The sequence below is a fragment of the Chlamydotis macqueenii genome, chromosome 9 (assembly GCF_036417535.1).
Source record: "Chlamydotis macqueenii isolate bChlMac1 chromosome 9, bChlMac1.mat, whole genome shotgun sequence".
NCBI classification, from domain to species: Eukaryota; Metazoa; Chordata; class Aves; order Otidiformes; family Otididae; genus Chlamydotis; species Chlamydotis macqueenii.
The window spans coordinates 25,872,663-25,896,460 of NC_141564.1; the positions used below are offsets into that span (position 1 = coordinate 25,872,663).

At 40.7% G+C, this 23,798-nt stretch overlaps 1 protein-coding gene across 1 annotated transcript in view; it reads right to left on the minus strand.

The window, feature by feature from the left end:
• Positions 1 to 23,798, minus strand: part of RSRC1 (arginine and serine rich coiled-coil 1) — a 154,018-nt gene that overhangs the window by 47,061 nt on the left and 83,159 nt on the right. Inside the window, exon 7 of the mRNA XM_086755064.1 lies at positions 20,549 to 20,600. Coding sequence (XP_086611190.1) covers positions 20,549 to 20,600 — 52 coding nt within the window. The remainder of the gene's footprint in view (positions 1 to 20,548; positions 20,601 to 23,798) is intronic.

The window sequence follows — 23,798 nt, forward strand, 5'->3', positions numbered from 1 at the left end:
TGAGATAAACAAGACTGGAACCTGTACAGAAGTATTCCCACGTCTGATACAGCATCGTTCAGTGCACAGAAGGGAAGCTTCTCCTGCTTCTCATGTATACAGAGCTTCACATCATACTCATTGTTCAAGACTTTTCTCCAGTAATACGTAATGTTTCTCTTTTAGACTATGTCTACCTCTACACATTTTTAAAAAATACAGCTTTTTCAGGATAACTTTCATCATAACTTCTTTTGAGATTAAATCATTCAAAGATTGTTTTAAAAATTTCATACGTATGTTGCAACCAGAGTAGTAACCATCTTGGAAAAACACATTTAACGGTTTTAACTGCTATTTTCTTACAGCACTTGGTTTCAACTCCTTTGAACAAGCTCAAATCAATAATAACCAGGCTGGACTAGTTTCGAGTCTACATGCTAAAAATAGGTAGTAAACCGCTACTGGTTAAAGAGGCTGCGCTGTGCATAGGTCAGGTCGAGCTCCCAGGTAAACATCTCGCCCGTGGCCTGGAGCCGTGTTTTGTGCGCGCCCCCTCCTCTCCCAGGGTCCTCCTGCTCCGCTCTAAACATCGGGCCGTTGCGCCCTATCGATCTCCTTTAAATCTCCAGAATAATAAATTTCAAGACAAGGCAGCGCGAGCTGACTAAAGCTCTTTAATTACATCACCGCTGAAAGGAAATCATTGATCAACGGCATGATGGGAGAATCAACAGCCCCCCAAACCGGATCAAAGCCAATGAAAGGGCTGAGTAGCTGGCTCACTTGGGACCCTTCCCAGATTAGCGCCCATGGACAAGCGGAGGAAACTCTGCTAACACATGCTGCCGACTATGGCTTGGAAGCTCTCCCTGGCAGGTGTCACGCTCTAAGCATGGTTTTTGATTACTCTAATTAAATATAATATTATCCACAGATCTTCATATTGATCCCTAAACCCTCCTCCTAAATAGAAAATGAAAAGCTCCGAGGGACGGACTCGGAGGCTAACAGGTAGGTTTAATGGTTTTAATCTCACATCAGCTCTCTCTGTGCTGTATTTCCTAAAAGTACTATTGATTTCTTACTGCAGCAAACAGAGAATTTTAATAATTTCCTTCATTAGAGTAATATTAGGTACTTAGTTACCAGCTAAATAAATAAACAAAACATGAACAGCAGCACACATCTACTTTAACCAAGACTAACAAAAATACTAAACAAGCTTAAATGAATAGTGAAGTTGGGGTTTGATTTTAGACCTGCTTCATTAAAATAAAATTTGTTGTATAAGCATAAGGGAATATTTATCTTGATACAAAGTAAAAGGTTTCTTTTCATCAACTGGTGACTAAAAACATTTAAGTATGCAGATATTCATATAGCACATACTCTCACATGCACATTTCATGCACATGACAGAGAAAAATGAGAAAATACTCATAGCATTTTAATAAGAAGGGTAAGTATGTTGATTTTTTTACATTTTTTTAAAGTTCACAGCGCAATGGGGATGTTTCCTATAACCAGGATCAATTACAGATGAATCAGATCATGAACGACTCCATAATCCCCCAACTTTGTCCTGTACAAACTCATTTAGCGTCATTCCGTCTGGCTGGCAGGCACGCGCTGCCTCCGCCGCCTCTCGCCTTGCGCATCTCCTATTCCCTGCGGTGGTTCTCCTGCTAATGCCCAAATGGCATCAACCTGTTGTTTAGCGCGGCCATGAAAAGGCGAGCCTGCTGGCTAATTTACCAAGGGATTAAAGCCCTCAAACCACCTCAATCTGTTACTCGGTTTCGGTGTAAAAGCCCTGCCCCTGACAGGCGGGCTCCCAAGCCAAAGGGGAAAAAAAAAAAAAAAAAAAAGAAAAAAAATTTTTTAAAAATCTCATTTTAAGAAAGAAAAATTCAAAGTGGGAGACATTTAAAGTAACGTCTGCACATTTCAACTATATCAGGTGCAGCAGCACATGTTTGCAGCCCAAAAGTTGAAAAATTGAGAAATACCAGTTGTTGTGGCTGCGCTAAGGGGATTTGTGTGTTTAAATATGCTGATATTGCAGTCGTTAACAAAATCTGACAACTTGGATAACGTAATCCACATTGCGTTGACTGCAGTGGATATTAAAAGTTCTGCACAATTCTAGTTATTTCACCTGATTTTAAAAAACTTGCATTCATCCGTGGGCTTATTTCCAGGCTTGCAGGGGACAAAGGCAGAGGGCTGCACCGCTATTCCTCCAGCGACAGTCGCTAAAGCCCCATTCCCCAAGGACGTTACGACTGCAAACTGCCAACCTGGAGACCCCCAGGATTGTTAACTCATAGAATTAATAGAATTTGTCAGCCTTTGCAGGAGCAGGGCTGTCGGCGAGGGAAGGCGCTGTCTGTACGTCCGTAAAACCAGCCTACGGTCGCATTTCCGATGGTGGGCCTACGCAAACATCCCAGGTCATCGAAGCCTTTTCCACTTTCTTCCTCTACCCTCACGAGTTAAATACACAACAAAGGTGTCATTTTTGAACACTTTACAAAGCGATTCATAAGTTCATAATTAAAATTTTATGGCAAATAGGTACAGCCATCCATCAGCCAGTCTGGTACGTCCAAAAAAAAGTGAGATTTCAATTTATAAGCCCATGCAGTATTGTATGAGCTACACTGTATAAAAGCACATTTAAAGGGAGTTATTGAACTGGGAAAAGCAAAAGCTGTTTGGGTTTTTTTGTGGGTTTTTTTGTTTTTTTTTTTTTTTTAAATCAAATACAGTGTAGATTATGCATTTGCTTGCGCACTGCAGCAGCTCTGTAGAGTGACTGACGTTTAAAAAGGAAAAGCAATATTATCCTCTTTCTTCTTCCAGTGCTATACTAATAACATTAGGTAGTATCCCCAGTACTTCCCAGTGCCAAGAACAGAGATTTTCTGGAAATACAAATTGCCAGAAAAAAAAAAACCAACCAAAAAAAAACCAAACCCCCCCCCTACATGTTAGTGCCAGGGGTTTCCCGGACAATGCGAGCCTGTAAAGTGGTGTTTGTAAGATATGCATATCCAGATATATTAAACATAAGAGCATGATACTCTGGAGCCCATTTCAATAAATTTAATTATAGTGATGACATGGAATTCTCTGACTGGCAATAAAAATTGTGAAATTGGTGATCTAGTCTATAAACACATGTTTATGGATTTCCAAAATTTGTACTGAGCATCTCGGTTCTCATGAGCTGTAGAATCTATCACCGCTACAGACTTCAAAACCAATACTACTCAAAACACGGGCCAGGATGGTGTTACCTATTTAGTACACACAGCCAGCTCATTTTAGTTAGAATGGAGGCGAGGGCTTGTAAATCAGCTTTACAACACATTTTCCTCACTTTGCAGGATCTGTGAAACCTGCTCTTTTAGTATAATCTTTCCTTTTCTGACCTTATTTAGTAGGACATTATTTGTTTAGAAATAGAATCAACTCAAATATTTTAAATAACGGACTGTGTTCTAGCACACGTTCTTAAGAGGACTTTTTTCTTAATCTCATGAATATTCCACATCACCTGGGAAATACCCTTCTGTTGGAACACACCCAGCTATTAAACCAGTTTTGTTCTACAAAATGTTCTGGTGTGAGACGCAGTGCATGCTCCACGGCTTTCCAAGAAATATCTATTTTTAAGATACAAGCTGACATCACATTCCACGTGTTTCTGCACCGACCCTACTGCCAGATGATAGTAATTCTCTACAAGGATATTCAGGGATTCCCAAAACTCTTTGTAACTGTAATACTGGCTGTCAACATTGGAGATTATTATCCACTTCTAAGATGATAAAAGATTTTGTGATTTGCATGGAAAGGTTGGCATAAGTTCTCCAGTGAAAATTTCTGCTTGGAAAAAAAAAAAAATCTGCTTGTGTTTTCACCTCCCACCAAAATAATAAAAAAAAGCGAAATATTAGACTTGCTGCTTCAACAAACTATTATTACATGCTTCACCAGTCCATTAAAGAAAGTAATTTAATCAGTTTGTATTTTCTCAGTAAAATCTCATTCAGAGAAATTTTATTGCCAGCCATCTAAATAGTAAATACTTATTATCCTCTCAAAATGAGTTTTTGCTTGCCAAGGGCAAACCCATGGCTGTTATTGTAGTGCTCTGTCAGAGAAACAAGAAGTTAAAAAGGCTATAAAGATACCATTAACGTCACGGGACTGTCTTGTCAGGACTCAAAAGTGCTTAGTAATTGAGGGTTTTATTCAAAGTGTATTAGCACCCACATAAACGGCACCGCTAATACGATGCTTTAGGCTTTATTTTGTTGCAGCCCTGCATAATCACCTACAAACAGCTGAATACTGTAAATTTATCTGCTGAAGAGCACAGCTCACGTTCTCGTCTGTTTCTAGGCCGAGCCTTTGACTAAAGCGTCACTAACGTACAGCTTAAAGGCAGAGCCGAGGCGCGGGGCCGCCTCGCGAGCACTAAGGCCAACGTGCCAGTGCCCGCCATGCGCAGAAACACAGCACTAGGAAAGCCACGCGCAGCGGCCTCATCCAGAAAAGGACATTTCTCACCACTAAAAATGCTAGGAATATGCCTGGTCAATAAGCTTTTAAAAAGTCTTATCTGTAGAGAGACGCTGCAGCAGAAACCTGGAAATGGGAGAGCCCAAAAGATAATTTTCCGTCATGATCTCAAGAGGTGGTTGCAGCGAGCAGAGCCACTGCGGCAGCGCACCGGGGCCGCAGGAACGTTCCTTCTCTGGCTGCGGGTCGCTCTGCCACTTGATTCCACCACCTAAGAGGTTTGCTGTCCGCGGAATTTGGATTTTGATTCTAATTTATCTCCAGAAACACTTGACAAAGACAGGGAACAGTAAAAGCAGTAAATAAAAGTCTCTCTCCTCTGTACTTCTGTCGGTGCACAAATAACTGGAGCAGCCGCAGTAATTCTGTGCCCCGGCCTTCACCTCACCTCGGGTAAGTCTGCCGCTCTGGATATACCTCTGTGCGAACGTGGGAAGAGCCACGCTTCTGGTCCAGGTCAGAAAGTATGTTAATCATAGAACCACAGACTGCTTTGGGTGGGAAGGGACCTTTCCAGGCCACCCAGTCCAACCCCCCTGCAAGGAGCAGGGACATCTCCAACCAGATCAGGGTGCTCAGAGCCCCGGCCAACCTGGCCTGGGATGTTTCCAGGGATGGGGCATCCACCACCTCTCCGGGCAACCTGGGACAGTGCTCCACCACTCTCAGCGGAAAAAAAAAAATTTTCCTGATACCTACGACTACAGGCAGTTTATAAAATACATATATGTAATGCATACATTAAAAATGTATATGTTGAATTTTTAATCTACATAATTTAAGTATAATTTGTTTGAATAAGGTAATATAATGTCAACTTCTTCCTTCTACAATAGCTATGAAAAAAAGATGCTGCTTATAATGAAAACTTAAACTGCATGCAAATTGAAAAATGAATGAAAAAGTGGGGGGAAAAAAAAACAACCAAAAACTCTCCACTTCCAGTGTTACCTCTCCTCAAACGCTTGTAACAGTGATACTACTGTACTCGCAAGGCCCTTACCTTCCCATCTTCTACCAGAAAGCGTGATGTAGAAGAAAAATAACTTGAGGAGGGAGTTTGTTCCTGATGTGCCCACTACAGACAAAACAAAGTGCATGGGGGATTATTAAATGCTCACATCAACCTAACGGCCAAAAATAGACTCCCTTACTGAGACACCTGCCAATGTCATCGCTGACATCGCCAGCCAGAGGTTCACTAGGAGATGTCATCAGTTCCAAGGATCACTCACAACAAGCTCAGTTCTTTCACCGGAGCCTAGAGATTTCCTTTGCCAGGAACACAACACTGAAAGACAGACAACTGATTTTCAGATTATTTTCAGGAGCAGAGCATGCTACACCATCAGCTTCAGCAGATCGAATACAACCAGTTTTGAAGCATTCATGATAGATTTTGCTAAAGGCAGGAGTTTCAGAGAAGCAGGCAGGAAGAGAAGGAAGACACATGAAATGGAAGGGCTGCAGGTTTCCCTACATGGTGAGTAAACAGTGATTCTGCTGAAACTTATATTTCATGGAAAATCATTTGACCATCACGCACATCATGCACTTCTATAATACAGCCCAGGACGAACAACGTAATATATTGTAGATGGTAACAGCACGACATCCTGTTGGGGTTATTTGACTATCAGAACCTGCTTATTGCAACTTCACCGAACTGACGGGGCTAAAATTTTGCACGGTTAGGTGCGCTTCAGTTGATTTTTCTGGTTTCTTTTTACCCTATTTTGCTTTGAGGAGGGAGGTAAATGATCCATGTACAACCACTTCTGAAGATGGGGACAAGGAGAGATGTTTTGTCATGTAAAACATGCTGGGGATCAACTCTTTAAGGAGCTCTACAGCCCCTCACATTTGCAAAAGCACCTGGGATGCAACACGTTCCCATGACTTTATGCCCAAGTTTGCTCAAGCTGTTAACCTACAAAACAGAGATTACTGGGGACATACACAAACCGCTGCAGCTAAATTCCCTCAGGTTTCTTCTCTGAGGAGGCTTCAGCCCAGAATTGAATAATGAAGCCGAACTTTCCGCATGGTTTAATCAACCTAGGCCAGGTCAGGCCCAAAAAGGGGGATTTCTCTCAGAGCCTTTCCCTGCCTGAGCGAAATGCTTGAAGTGGGAGACCTAGACCATGTGAAAATGGACAAACCACTGGTCAGGATACAATGCAAAACCGTTCGCATGGACACCGATTCCTGCTGCCCTGCACACTCCAATTCTGCACCCATTTGTCTTGATCAAACACTCAGGTGAGCAGCACCAAAGCTTTCCAAATACGTTTGCTCTTCCTCTCCGCCCTCCTCTTACTCTGCTGCTGGTGGTTGCCCTAACCTCTCCCTCCTCCGTGTCTTCCCCAACGGAATGCCACGGAATCACGATTTCGTCGTGCTCAGAGGCTCACCATTATAAAATCATTAACATTTTCCAGAGAAGACTCTCCAAGGGCTTATGATCAACAGCATAAATCGCTCAAACCTTTAAGGCAATACTCCGCTGTCGTAGTTCAGCCCCGATCAGGACCAGACTACGCAGTCTCTCTCTCGCTCCCCCCACCCTCCGAGAGAACAGGGGGAGATGATATAAGAAAAACGGCTCAAGGTTTGAGATAAGGACGGGGAGAAATCCTTAAAGTTACCGTCACGGGCAAAACAGACTCGACTTGGGGAAAACTATTCATTTATTACTACAAATAGCAGGATAATGAGACAGAGAACAAGATAACCTCCATCCACCCCTCCCTCTTCCTAAGCTTAACATTATCTCTACTACCTTCCCCCCCCCCGAGTGGCACAGGAGGGGGAAGAGGGAATGGGGATTGCGGTCAGTTCATCATACGTTGTTTTACGCCGCTGCTTCGTGGTCAGGGGAAGAACTCCTCACATTCCTCCCCTGCTCCAGCGTGGGGTCCCTCCCACGGGCCACAGTCCTTCGTGGAACTGCTCTGGCGTGGGTCATCTCTTCCACGGGGTGCAGTCCCTCCAGAACAGCTGTCCCAGCGGGCCCTCCACGGGCCACAGCTGCCTTCAGGCATCCACCTCCCCCGGTGCGGGGTCCTTCACGGGCTCCAAGTGGATCTCTGCTCCTCCGTGGACCTCCATGGGCTGCAGGGGGACAACCTGCTCCACCATGGTCGTCACCACAGGCTGCAGGGGAACCTTGGCCAGGAGCCGCATTACTCCTCCCCCTCCTTCTTCACTGACCTTGGCGTCTGCAGCCGTTCCTCACAACAGGCTGGTAGATGTCTCTCAGGATCTTTTTTACATCTTACTCACTTCTCATCTCCTCTCCACTTCTTGCAGCCGGGCCGGGCCGGGCCGAGTTGGGCCCAGTCGGCTGCCCGGCGGGAGGCCAGAGGGTGAGGCCTGCAAGGCCCATGAGGCTCGCGCCTCCCCCTCTGCGCCTCTGCCCCCGCTCAGCTTCTTCACATCTTCTCTTCTCTCTCTTTTTTTTTTCTGTTATCCCATTCTTAAATACGTTATCGCAGAGGCGTTATCACGAGACATTCTGCTACCAATCGGCTCGGCCTTGGCCAGCAGCGGGTCCGCCCTAGGCCCGGCCGAGTCCACTGAACAAAGGGGAGCGACTTCCAGCAGTTTCCTACAGAAGCTACCACCTTAGGCCCCCCCTCACTAACAAAACCACGACATCCGCCTAAACGGCTTCACTGGGTACTTTAACAACACGATGCGATACGCGATGGCGTAAACAAAGAAGCCCGCCCAGCAATCTTAAATAATAAATTACACTATAGCCATAGAGAAGAAGAATAGAAAGGGGATTAAATAAAAGCACACAATTTGATCGTTCACATTAGCTGTGTTTTGAAATATCTTTTTTTTTTTTTAATTTTCTCTAGAGTAATCAATACAAGTGATACGGCAAAGGACACGAGTTTTCACTGAAGACACCATTTTGCCCTTTCCCATGCATCACAGGGTAATTCTTTAACAGGCTTGTGGCAACTGGCTGAAATGACTTCTGCAAATTTAATTCAACGTGAACTTTCCTTGCTTTTGCATATTGATTTGCATTGGGAAGAGTGTCAAATGAACATCTAGCTTCTCATTTTTAAAAATAAGGCTAAAGAAATACACACATATCTACGTGTGTCTATACATATATATATTTATATATATATGGTTTAGATCTCCCAATACACTGTTCAAGTAAGCAATAAACACTCTCTACCATTTTATCATTTAACTGTGCTTAAAAAGCACCCAGGGCGATGTTTTAACTCACGTCTTAGTCTCTTTCTCCCTTTCCCACTCTTTGGTTTGGGATCAAAAGAAGATTGCTGGTGCTTGTTCCAGTCTCCCTACACAGCTAAACACCAGACAAGGAATTAGGAGTTTCAGATGCTACAGGCAAATATAGCTCTAGGCAGTTAGTGTAAGTTTATTCATCGCATATTTGGGAGATTTTTTTTTTGTTTTAACTAGCTCTCTGAATGCACTCTTCAATTGTTACTATGAAAGCGCTCAGAGGAGACCATGCAGGTACCTCTTCCAAAGGGAAAATACTCATTTGTCTTTAGAAAAAATTACCAATACATGTCATATACTACTAGAAGCAGCTGAGAGACTGCAGCTGTGGTCAGTCTTTTGAAACAATTCTGGAGAACGAGTTAACCAGGATGCTGTCAGAGGGTAAACGTGCCTTCCACTGCCAGGACGGGCAACACCCTACCACATGAAACCAGCAACCCTCCCAGCCTCACCTAACCTTGTTCTGGTTCCAACCCCTATTACCAGTTTGCTACAATTAGGCACTAATTAGGTTACTGCCTAATTTGGCATGTATGCAAGCAATGCCCCTTGTCTAAAGAGAGAGAAATATTCTTTCTTCTGAAAAAAAAAAAAAAAAAAAAATCTTTATGACCGTTTTTAATTTTCTCCACACCTCTGACACATTTTTGTATTTTTCTCTGTATTTTCAAAACCAATAGCTTCTCAAAATACTGAGAAAGCATGGACTGTTAAAGTTATCTGTTTTACAAGAAATGAAGGGAATATCTCATCTACCCTTTTGTACCAATTACATTTTAAAGAGAAAATTAAAAAAAAATTAGTTTCAGCTATCTAAAACTGAAAAGAACTCTCAGAATAATAGTATCTACAGCATTTTAAATTATAAAGCCATCTCATTATTACAGAAGTTTAAAGTCTGCTTTCCAAGAGCATTATTATAGGCAGAAAATATTGTCATATAAAACCCTTTCAAAACAACCAAAGTAACCAAACACCCACCCCAATAAATCCTTTTAAAAATACAGATACCAAAATTTAATAAACCAAAGAAGTATGAACAGTAGAAAAAAAAAACCCAGTAATGCCTATTTTTATAGAAATTCTTACTGGTAGTCTCCTAGGTATGAGAATTTCTCTGAAGTCACACAAAAGTTCCTATTAAATGACAGGCAGTCATCCTTATAAAAACCCTAACACAACTGCACCACTGGGGAAGGGGAAAAAAAAAAAAAAATCTTTGCAAAACATCAACTACTATATTTTACGATTTATTCAGTCGACACCTCATAATCATCTCTAAATCTAATGGGACACGAACGCATTTCATCACAGATGAAAATCTTCAGCGACTGCTAAAATGAAAATCAAAAAATTATTACAATCTAGCCGTTTGGCTTGCAGCGTGCATTAATCAGAAATCATAATAAATCCACATGCTTCTTCAGACAGCGCATTAGTCAAACAGTTTTGTACGATAACGACATTGACTAATGGGCTCAGAGTTAGAAGGGTCAATCATAAACTCATCAAATGCTTCATTTAATTTCTTAATTTGGACAAACACAATTTGTTTATGAGAAAGATATCAGGTGTTCTTGAATGAATAATGGCTATGAAACCAAACTCCATTAATCAGCTCTTGATTACAAATGACTCCGAGATTGTTTGTTCTAATTTCATTCATTTGGGTCAACAAAGAAAACACGGGCAAACGAAAGCACTTGGAAAAAATGGCACACTTAGTTCTCCATATTTAACAAAGTTGTGATAAATATTCTTTCAATAGCTGTAAAACCAGAATGTTATTACCCACAGTAAATACTATTCTTGGTTCAAGTTAAAAAATTTATATAGATTATTTACAAGAAGATCACGTCAGCACAAAACAAGACCTTCAGGTGCTGGACGACTGTACTCGGAATTCAGAGGAACATGCTTGTAGTTCTGGTTTTCCCAAAAGGATGAGCGTGAAAAGCACAAAACGGGCAGGTTTTGATTTCCACTTGCTATGAAATATTTCAAGAAAATGATGCAATTAAACATCTTCAACAAGCAGGCAAGTCAGCTTAGCAGAACTGGCAGTCAACTAAGCAAAAAAAAGGCCTGTGGACCTGCGCACAGCAGGATTCACAAATTCCTCCTCTCATTTCCAGGCTTTAAGATTTTTAAACCCAGCCTGTATTTCTGCATGCCATTAGTGTTCAGGAATAATTCTGCGCCTTGTCACTGTGCAGAAGACCAAAAGTTTTTCAAACTTTGCGAGAACTGGGGCTGTATTCCAGAGGAGTCGTCACCAAGATCGTCCAAGGCCACCTCGCTCAGTTTGAACTGCCCGCTGCCCACCTTCAGCCACGCGCGTAGCGCCCAGCAGCTCTGCAGACCCTTGCAGGCACACCAAGCTTTCCAGTCGGCAAGTCAAAAAGGCACCGTATCTAAAATCCACTAAGAGATAGGGAGTATTTCTCTATTAATTTAGAGGTGCCTTGGAAATGCCTACCAGCTGCAGCGTGAGCAAGGCCTCCTGCAATTACTTCCACGCTCAAACACTTGCAGGACGCACCATCATGACAGTGGGAAGGAGCAAGGACATTTTATTCCTTTTCCACTTATTTCTCCCTTTGGCCAGCTGAGCGAGGGATCCTGGCACACGTCACATTTGGGAATTAGACGGAGAGGCCCTGAACACCTAAACACGCAATTCGTGCCCACCAGCCCGAGCACTCCAAAGCCTTCTTCTGGGCATCTGCGCTATAAAATCCAGCCAAACGCTCTCCAGTTTCGCTTGTAGAAAATCTAAACTGAAGGGTGCTAAACACCCAGAGATCTACAGGGTATATGTATCTCAGGGACACACGTTCTGGCTAGCGCTTTCATGACCACAGACCAAAGCAGGCACCTACACAGAGAAGATGGCGCGACAGATCGGGTGAAACGGGAGAAATAAATATTTTGCTATCAATTTCAAGACATAACATCTCCCCAAAGGCATGCTTAAACAGAAACTAGCCACACAACCACATATGGTTTCTGCAGCCAGAACAGCCTATAATTAAATTACTGGGCAAAGTTGCTAAATATGAATTGATATAAAAGTTAAGCTAACTGAAAAATTGTCTTTGACTTAAGATCAATAGCAGGCCTGAAAGATTCATCTGCACATAATTAGCACACATATTTGCATCAAAATCATGTATACCATATGCTGCAATATTACTGAAAACCCATTAGCTATAATGTAAACCCCAGATACTTTTGTTTCTCAGTAGCAGAAACACAGGTCTTAGATAAAAATCTAACAAAAAAAAAGAAATTCTAAAAGCTTCAGAATTATTTCTAAAGGCAATAAATGTTCATTAACTAATAAAGTTACTGTTAAGTCTACTTACAGGCTCCATTTCACATTATGGCATCCCTACATTAGCACCTACTCATCGGCTTCTTAAACGAGAAAAAAATACAGATTTTACAAAAATGGTTCAAAGCATTTTTAAAAATCTCTTGTAAGAACCTGTTCATGGAGTGAATGGCTTTTGGATACCAATACAGCGGCAGTATAAATTGCAAAAGTGAATTTTGTTCTCTATCCAAATTTTATTCTCTATCCAAATTTCATTCTCTATCCAAATTTCATTCTCTATCCAAATTTTATTCTCTATCCAAATTTGTTTAATTAAAATACCATATTTGTTTAATTAAAATTCCATATTTTTTTTCAGCAATCATGAAAATGAAGCTGAATTAATTATTGATTAATCAAGCGTTTACTTTGCTCACCAATGACACAAAACAGCTGCTCTTCAAAAATCACACACTCTGTAAGGACAAGATCATTAATATGTTAAAAAAAAAATTACTTGGAGTAATGACTCTTTTTTATATAGTCATTGCTTTGCATGTGGAAAGTATTATTTTTTTTGTACTCTAACGAGATTATGTAGCTTTGCCAACAAATTAGGTGCGAGTAATGTACGAAGAAATGTATTTAATGTCCAGTGATATAAGCCTTTGTGCATGGCTACGAAGCTCATTGCTGTAGACTGCCCAGGTGAGATGCACAAAGTATTTGAATTTTCTGAATTCAGTCTTAAACCATCTGCAATTCTCATAAAACACACAATATAAAAATTATCTACCATAAATTTATTCCAACATTTTCTTGATTTTTAAAAAATAGTTCGATTCTCATATTGCTCAGAGTTTGTTCAAAAGCGCTCTTTCTGTCAATGTCGTCAACTAAAGGGTTTTTGACACAGAAATCTGCTGAGTAGGAATCAGCAGTTGACCCAGAAACTGAGTTCATTAACTCCATGATTAGATGAGTTTCCTAAATTAGCTTGTTTTCAGAAATAGAATAAAACCTTCCAGCTTCAAATATGTCCCCACAGCAGAAGGATGTACTATGAAAACTCCTGAGAAATCACTCTAAATGGAGGATGTGCGCCTGCCACGATGATACTGTCTGAGCAAAGCTGAGCAGGTGAAAACAAAACAAAACAAATAAAAATCAAGCATTTCGCCAATCAAGAGTTGTGAACTAATTTGTAGAGCGTGGGGACAGGATTGTGGATGGAAGAATAAATGTTCAGATCCTCATGAAAACGATGAGCTCACTGAGAGCCCTGAAGGCCAGAAGATGATTACGCTTTCCTGGAGCTGTGAAAAGCTACACAACCCTCTACTCCACAGCTCACGGAAGACAGAACATCCAGTACGTCAGAAACAGGACTGCACAGCCTACTTGGATGATCTGGTAAACACTTCATAAGCACCATTTCAGTTTGTCTACCTTTGAAAGAACTCAGGCAGGGAACAATAACTGGTGCAGACTCACTACAGATCAAAATTCCCACCAGAGTTCACAGTTTCGTAGACAATGAAAGAATCACCACCCTTCCTCTTCTTACAGCACAATTTCTTCTCGAATTCTTCAGGTATCAAATGTTTTGTTAAGAAATAACCATAAAGCTTACTTATCAACATAGAGACCAGGGACATTCATCATTTTTTTTTTCAAATTGTAGTCTAAAATTAGTCTATATATTATGCAAATCATAGTCTTCAAAATTAAATCTTCTATTTGTGTCTAGACTCCTGGAATATAAGGAAAAAAAAATCAAGAACATTTTTTCTACTAAAGAACACATCTGTTGTGATCTTGCTAGTACACAGTTTAAAAATCTAGGATGAGGCTGGGTAGAAAAGTGAGTGGGAAATGCAGGTATGTAAACATATTAATGAGCACACACACACAAAAATGAAATCCTCAGATGTGTTTTTTTTTCCATTTATCTCCTATAATGAACCCAGGGAGGGGATGGACATATTCAAACCACCTACCAAAGCCTCTACTAGTTGGCTCTGAGCATTTGGAAAGACAGACAAAACAAGATTAGGTACCAATGAACAGTGTGTTCAGTCTCTCTCTCAAAGTAGTGGGAGAAAATATCACCCAGGCTGGATAAAAGCAATATTCTGTTGTTACTCGTTCATCCAAGAGTAGTCATAGAAGTGGCAGTCCAAGAAACGTGACCATTATCTCATGTAATGCTAACTGGTATGCACCTTAGGATTTGAAAACAATTACCATTGGGAGTTCATTGTAGTAGAAATGCCTCACGTGTACATTTTCAGGACAACTGTTCTATCTTCCCTCCACCCATCTTTGCCTTCGTTTCCCTCTCAAGTTGTCAGTCTCATTCTCAAGCTGCCTGTATCACTTGCCTACATGAGGAATACAGAGAGGCAGAAGAGCAAAACCTTCTGCTCCTGACCAAACCTCAGCCATAAAGAGAAGAGATAACACAGAAAGAGTATTGAAAAGACAAAGGCATTGAGGAAGAAAAAAATATAAATGGCAATTTCCCGGGGCGGTAAGCAATTAGTGCTTGTAGTTGAAGCCACAGCAGCAATGGGAACAACAGCTTCTCCTCACATTTATTTCTGAGCACATGAAAAAGTCTCTGCCTTCCTCAGGGCAACCTTGCAAAGTGGCCTTCATGAAGTCCAACCTAAAATTTCTCTTAATTCACTTCTTCATTTCTAGTTCGTCTTTAACATTTTAATAGCTTGTTCTCAGTAAAAGAGCATCATACAAATTTAATCTTCAATAATTGTGACACACTATTTTGTAGGCTGCAGCACAGCAAAACCCAGGCTGCTGATCGTGTGCCTGAAAATCCTCTCAGGGTAAGGGAGCAGGGGGCTGTCAGCCACAAATGCTTGCTGGAAGCAGCAAAAGTGCCCAAGTTGCCCGCGATGGGATGGGGACAAGCTATGTAAAAGATGCAGCCATTTGATGCAGCTCTTCGCACCCCTGTCCATGTCCTGGGGCTTCCTCGGTGCTGGAGCCCCGGGAGGACGTCTCGCAGCATCGCCACCCGGTCCCCGGGGAGCTGCGGCTTCCAGAGGGGTGCTCCGACACCGCACTCGCCTCTGCCCACACACACCCCCAGGCCTTGGTGGTGGTTTCGTTCGGAACAGATTCTTATTCACTCAAATTCTCCTTAGCTTGCGGTTCAAGAAATGCTGCACAAAACACCTTTAAAAATACTTTCAGCGCCTACACACATGTTTGTCACGAAGAGAAAAGGTAATTCAATAAGAGATCTCTGCTCACAGAATTGAGATTTTTATATAAATAGAAGTAAAACTCAATTATCCAATGTGTCAGTAGATACTACTCAAAACAACTGCTTGAAATTAACAGAAATAAGAATTTTATATTATATCAGACTGAGCACACCCACATAGTAACTATACCAACCTCTTTTTCAATATTCAGCAACTTTAAATCCTGTTAAAAGTTCACTTTCTCACAATTTCTGGGGAAAGCATTATTTTAAAAGCTATTTTTAGGTTTCCATGAAACAGGTAAAATATTTAATGTATTATTTCATCCTGTGTGCACATATACCAACACGTATTATCCATCTTCCTAAAATTGTTTGCATAATTAGAAATTCAAACTAAGGCCACCAAGGTTTCAGCGGAAAGAACACAAAAAGCAATATCAAAAGTAAGAAAATAATAATAAAAATGAGAAATCCATAAACATTTTATAAATTTGCCATTTAAAAATAAGTACCAATAAAAGGAAATTTTCCATACTTGTTGCCACCTGCCTGCCTTACTGCTTTGCATAGCTAGAAAAGAGCAAAATAGAAGCCATCCTCTTTAACTAAGCAGTTTTTATTAAAGTAAAAGAAAAGCAAGAACCTATGAAGTAGCAAGTGATCCTATTAGTTCCACCAGACTAAAATCATACAGTCTACGTATGTGGTCCTTTCAGCCACATCTGTTATGAGCCATTTTGATTCCAGAAAGCAGAGAATATTTGACTATTTATTTGTCAGGCACCGAGTGCAAATTAGGATTTTTCTCCCCAATAACATTTGTTATAAAGGGTAGATTTTAAAAAATTGCAGTAAGTATTATAAAACACTTGCATTCTTACAATAGCTAAGGCCCAAGTACTTGTTATTTTCAATTATTTTCTCTTTAAGGAATACGTAAAATTTAATAAAGATGCATGGGACAAAATTAAAGGGAGCAATCTGATAGTATAATGCAAAGATAATGAGTTAAATATCCAATACCCAGAATTGCTGCCAAACAGATCTGATAAATGTTAAATGCTTATGACCTGAATTCATTGATTTTTATCATGTTGCTAATGGCATATTAGTGTCTCTTTTTGAAGTTTCTTTTAAATAAACTCTGTCCAGAGTTCTTCGCACAAAAATGCTCTGTTCCTGAATGCTCTTTCAGCAATAGATTGAATCGCAGACTCCAAAAATAGATCAGTCACTTATTTCAACTCTAGACCTTTCAAAATCCAGATCAATTGCCTTTTGTCATCATCTTTATATGGAGAGTAAGAAATTTCTGCTTATCGCCGTAGAAAAACTTTCAGGCTACGTTGGGTGATAGTTTGAACTGTCCACTTATCCATACATTTGGGAATATTCATCCACATTTTAATCTTTATGAGAGAACACAGGTGCCATACAACAATTAATGGCACAAATTAACCGCCTTCAAAGTTTTGAAGTTGTCTGTTAAGCTTATGGATTCTAGCAAGGCAGGATTTGAGGCAGGGCAACCTTTTTCCTTAAAATTAGCGATACGAGCAACTGAGCGTTTAACACAAAACCTCAGCTCAAATCTTCTGTGCTTCTCCCTCTCTCGGTAATGAAGTCTGGGAAAGAAATCACAGACACCCAAGTGGTTTGGCAACTGTAAGTGACAGAAGCTCAGCTAAATCCTCTGTTTACACTGGGGATTAGCCGGGTAGATTGTGCGCCGCAAACTGAGCTGTCGATGGTCAAGGGAACCCGCTCCCTGTCAGCCCGTGGGGCAGCGGCACAAAGCCCGGTCCTGGTAGGAAGTGACCCATAAACGTATCCCTACGAAGGATTTATACAAAGCCAGTCTGCCTCATAGAAACTCCATATGACCATTAACTGGCCTGCAAGGCCTGCCAGGAGGCCTAATTACAGGTCTACAGAGCCCAATAACAAAAGCTGAAGAGCTTTAGCCTAGGGATGATCTGCTTTATACTGACTTGAGAGAGTCCATATAGAGTGACAAAAAGAAAGAGGTTTAGCTTTAAAATTCTCCCAAGAGACAAAGCATTGTCGCTAAGTCTGGAAGGCCCACATGCAACATACTTCAGATAGGCTTAAACATCCCACCCTCTCAAAATTAACATTCAACTACTGCCTGCTTAACATCTGCTCAAACGTGGCAAGTTGCTGCGACATTGTTAGGGGAGGCTAAAAAGGCTTTCTTGTATCTCAGCATTGAGGAGGGTAAGTAAATAAAGTCACCCAAATATAAATTTATAGCTGAGACCAACAACTTCTACCGAATGACAGCTCTTACAAATTTAAAAAAAAAAAAAAATCAGTTGCCTTAAAAAATTGAAGTGGAGCGCTTCCATATCTTCAGGTATTACCCTGTTTAATGGGAACAATGATACTGCAGTTAATCTACACCAACGAAAACAAATATTTAACAAAGTGCACAGCAAAGTCAGCATGACTGAAGGAACTGGAGACAAAGCTTCTGGACAGCAATTTATTTACCCGAATATAAAAATGGCCATCTTCCCCCTCCTGCCCACAGGTGAATATATTTTATTTTACCAGCTCTCCCACAACGAGAGATCAGAAGTCACAATACCCATCCCCAAAACACATCAGGGAAAAAAAAAAAAAAAAAAAAAAATCAGTTAAAGAGAGTCTGGTTTACTCTCTTCTATCTGTTGCCTTTCGGAGAAATCAGTTGTTGTTTCCTAAATTAATATCTAAGTTTGATTCTAAAAGCAGATTTTCCTAATATAGTAAATATCGACAATTCTGCTGGGGCTGATCAGTTTGCCATTGGACCTACGTTCCCTAAAATCAAGCATCTCTGGTGATGAAGAAAGCAGTGAAGAGCGAAGGGAACACAATAACGTAGAATTAACTTTTTTAAAACTGTGGCCATTGTAGCAGAACAGGACTTCGAAAAGTTGAGATACTGAAAGCACTGGTATTCCGTAGATCCATAACATTATTAGTGTTGTTATTACTGGTGTTATACTGGTATATACCACCTTCTCTTGCTTAAAAAGCCACAGGGATAAAGCCACGTAATTTCCATGTCAATAGGTTGTGTGAAGCAAAAAAAAAAAAAAAAAAAAAAAAAAAACATTGCGAAGACAACGCTAACACATCAATATTTCACTCAAACACCAGAAGAAGAAAGCAAAACAAGGACTATCTAAACCTTTTTGTACTTAATTTTTCTAGAAATCACACCGCTTATAACATGCCTCCGTAGCTAATGTGGTTGTCTGCGGTACTCGGCATGAAAGCAGGGTCCCCGTACACAGTTAGGTACCATTTGCTATATTTGTGTCACACTTATCCAAAGGTATTTCCAGGATATTAAGAACAAAAAAAAATTGCTAGGTAAGAAAAGTAAATTTTCTCTAGGCTGATTCATTCAAGGCATAGTAAGATACAGAAATTGTCAGAATGCAATGAGAAAATATATTTGAATACAAACAACACAAGAAAAAGTTAGATTATCATGGGAGATGGGATATCGATGGCGTGGAAACGGCAGGGAAAGGGGAAGGGAAACGCCAGCGTAATAGCATGTCAATAGAGATGAACAACGAAGAGACCTTCCCAAACACCTCTCCAGCTTTGAGCGGCTGCAGAAGGTAAGGCTGTTCCGCTTGTCCAAACCGCAGAGGCATACAGTGTCACTAACAACCGTTACAATGTAGATAGTACATTTGGAATAAAGCACAGCTTTTCCCCCTCCTAGTGGGACTGGAGGAATTCCTATAACACGTACAGCCAGATATTTTACAAGTTAATTTCCAAGTTAAGGTATTCTACAAGTTAATTTACAGCTTTGGGGTGGGTCCTGGATGGAGCACTACATAGGCAAACCGCAGCTTTGTTCATCATGACTGAAGTGCAGATTTAGATTTACATCGCATTCAATTAAATCAAGCAGCATCATGCTCCAACAGGAACAACAATGGACCTGTTGACTGTGAACTCCTTGGAAAGCTGCTCAGTAACGGCCTAACAGATTTCTTTTTATTCTTTTAAATGTAAAGGTGAAAAAAGTGCTGATTTTGCAACAAGTGAACACACAAAAAGGTACTGAAACAACAGTAACAATTCCACCACTCCCCTCACACCAATTTAATGAAAACTCAATGTAACTGACTGAATACAGGACTGGGGAAGAGGGCGGGGGGATGACCTCGTAGGTGCCTCAGACTACCAAGACTTAAATAAAGCCAGGAAAGAACTTATCCGCATTTCGGGTGGTAAGGGAAACAAATAGATTAACTCTCTTGAGTTATTTATGAACAGCTCGCAGCTTCAATCTACATTTCAGACTTCAATTGTGAATATTCACATTAACAATATCATAGACCTTCTATACGCTTTTGGAAATTTCGGGGACCCAAGTCATGATGATATACAACCCCTAGATATCTTGTATACATTTCCCAGGTGTTAAATTAAAAAACAAGGTGTGATAGATGTGAGCAGTATACACAAATCATGCTTTTCCAGGTCAGTGCTGTCACATCTGTTCTATAATTATATGCGTCAAGGATTTATTAGAAGTTATGGAGAACAATGAATGCATTTGAAGCTGTACAATGCAAAAGGCTAGAAGCATTTTCAAAAAGAAATATCAGCAATGTGAGAACATGCGTATTCCTTAAAACAGAAGGTTTCCGTAAGGGGAAAACAAACAAACAAACAAAAAAAAGGTATTTCTTGGAAATTGCTGTTTATAAGTTAAAAATACACAGATGAGTGATGAAAGCAGAACTAAAGATAAATGTGTACTCAGTACAATGCACGTGAAATACTGAAAGCTTTCCTTTTCGCATGACAAACTGACAAAGATTTAATGGAAAAATCAAAAGAAGATATAGAAATTTATTAGGATTACAAACCTTGCACGGACTACCACTTTAGGCCCTTAAACAATAATTATTAAATATATTTATAATATATTATTTTATATATTATATAATTACATATTTATAATATAATTAGATTATTATTATTTGACAAACAGAAAAGGATAAAATTACTGCCTTGATAGGTTTCATTCTTCTGATATTACGGAAGTTAAAGACATGTTTGAAGAACATCATTGTACTTGTAAGAGCAACACTTACCAGCTGCCTCAAGAACCAGCTGTAACCGAGCTTTGGCCTGTTCAGCAGGTGTCTGAAAAGAGATAATTTATAAATCATAACTGCGCATTCAACATGCAAGGTCACACGTTACCAACCAGGCCACCAGCGGTGAGCTCTCACCTCCGCGTGCGGCCCAGCGCCACGCGCCGTCCAAAGAAACCTCCAAACTGAAATGAGTACTGGAGTATTTGAGTTTGCAACAACCAGGTGAATTTTCAGAACGGACAGAAAACACAATCTCAATGAGACAGTGCTGCGGCACCCTGACCAACCTGAGCACCGACAGCCACAGCCAGGCTGAAGCCCACCTCCAGCTCCTTTCTCCGTCCCCCAACAGCAAATCCTCCCCGCTCCTTGGTGACCCCACCACACAAAAATACAAGGCTACACAAGCACGCTCAAAATCTGGCTTTAACATGATTAATATGGCGAGTTTTTCACACTTCTTCTGTTATCTGTTTTGAATTTTTCCTCTCCTTAAGGTATTTCTTCACATCCGTTGGTTTGAGGAACACATTGTTGGCCGAGTACCCACTATGCTAATCATTCCAAGTGATGTTTTACTGTGTCCAATGTGCTTGCCATCCCTCTAATTTTGAAGCCACTCAAACATTTTCACAGTTAAATTTATACACAAACCACATTTGTCATGGAGTTCAGAAGTTGATTATTTCTGCGCGCATCTGAAAAGTTTGGGAGGTTTCTGCTCTGCACTGAAAACAAAGCATGACAGAAATTTTTGGTGTCACTGTTCAGCTTTGAAAACTCTTCTAAGCTACTGAAACATTTTTTCTAATAACCGGTCTAAGTTTTCACCTTGCCAGTTTCACCCCATGAGCCATACAAATACCAATCAAGGTAATCAGGCAAAGCTCTTCACTACGAATGTCCCAACTGATGATGCTCAAATTCCCTTTCAACCAAAGACATCCCAGATTGCATTGTGCTCAAACACAGCTTTTTACAGCAGGATTGACATTGTCTTACTATAAAATATAATTTGTATTAAGTGGCTGCCTTCTACTAATTCACAAGAGAACCACTCTCTGCTTTTTAGGGGCCTATTTATTTTTATTTATTCGTTAATCCTTTGTTTTACATTATGTCCACACCTATTAACAGAGGCTAACTAATGGCAAAGAACAATTCAATTTCTGCTACAAGAATTTACAGACTGCTCCTTTAATTAGCATCCAATAGGAAAGACGTTACGTTAATCTGCAGATTGAAAAAGGAAATTTAAATGAAGATTCAGATTTTAGTTGTACAGTGGTCTAATATTTTAGTTTAGAATTTCGCTAGCTGTTTGCACAAAGCAAAAACTATTGGGCAAAATTTATCATTATAACCAGGCTATCAATGCTACCATTAGCGTTGACCACTGATCTTGGTGGCAGCAAGAAAAATCTTGAAATTTATTGTAAAAGTATCCTCAAATTTCTTCCTCTTGCAATGAATTAATTATTACAATATGTTTGGGCATATTAAATACGTCACTAGGGGAAGGAAAGGAGAGGAAGAAAAAGATCTGCTTTCCATCCAGAACAAACTTGCCCAACTTACTAAGTTTCAGAAAAGCCGCACTTGGGTTTGCGGTTTTCCATTTCTATAACAACTTTAGATAGAAAAGAAAAAAAAATCACCAGGGTTACTTTCAGTATGCCAAAACATTGCCGTGCAATGTAGCAGAGAAGGAAGTTTTGGTGTAAAAATATTACCTGTGCTCTCACCGTCACACAAACATGCTGTGTCTGCGCAGCCCCACCTATCAGTTGGGTGCTGGCATCAACGCTTCCATGACATTAAATCAGCTTCTTATATTCCTTTTGTCAAGTCCGTAACAAAGTGCTTGAATTCCTTAACTGATCCACCACCCCCAGCAGGAAGGGCGCAGTGCTGTCTGGGGCAGCGCGCATCCCAGCAGCCTGGGCAGTTTGTACAAGGCTCGCTCCCACGGGCTGCCAACACGGGCAGCAGCGCGAACCGACCCATTCCTAAAGCAGCTGTTTTCTGTAAGACTCCAGACTGTCTCAAATGCTATGGAATGGACTGCATTAGGAAATGAAAGATAATTCCACTAATTCCTTTCCATTCCTATAGCAGTCAACCAGTTAGATATTTAACAAAAACATCTGGATTGCTCAAATAAAAGGATCTCTTCTTTTTGGCTGTGGAGCAGTCTGACTAGCACTATAGACTAAAGAAAAAGATGTTTCACTGATAGTTATTACCATATTCAGAGCGCATGGTGGCAACATCTAGCACCACCACACCAACAATAATTCCCTGCAAGAGCAAATGTTAAACCAGGCTCCAGACGGAGGAGAAGGGAAAGCAATGAGCAGCGATACAAGTGACGCCCCCCAGCACTAAACATGAATTACAGAATCATAGAATCACAGAAGGGTTTGGGTGGGAAGGGACCTTCCCAGGCCACCCAGTCCAACCCCCCTGCCAGGAGCAGGGACATCTCCAACCAGATCAGGTTGCTCAGAGCCCCGCCAGCCTGGCCTGGAATGTTTCCAGGGATGGGGCATCCACCACTCCACCAATAATAACACAACTGCTCCTCCTGCTCTGAAACACTCCACACATCTCAAAATGCCTTTTCCCACTTCTCTCATGTAGGTATGAAGGTATCTTCACGGTATAAGGTAAGCTAGACTAAAATTCTCCTTTTACTCAGCAATATCCCATTGGAAACTGCATGGGCAGTTGCTTTGCAGGCATCTTCCCCTTTGCCCTGACCGCAGCCCTAGCGCTAGCTGACACCCAGGAGCTCCATGGACATTTGTATACTCACAGGGGAACCTGGTACAGATGCCTTTCTATTATCAATCAATATGCCCTGAACAACGAATGGATGAAGGGTTCTTAAATAAAGGTTACTAGCTTGGCTCCAGAAAGCATTTGTCCAACTGCTGGATGAGGCCAGCGCTCTGAGAAAACAGACAAAGACGAATTCATTTGAAAATCACAATCAGACCCCCAAACAAGCTGTTAGCAACGTGTGAGAAAGACAGACTACTGGAGGTTAGTATTGATTGAGAAGACCATTAAATGACAAAATTCAGAAAGGCCCTCAGGAAACTTTAAAATGGTGAAATGATTGGTATAGCAAACATTAGCACAGCGATGTCTAGCACAAGCTGCAAAATAAACCCTCATACCTTCTTTATGGTCTTAAGCACAATACAGAAGGAAAAGAATTTGAAATAATAATAAAAAA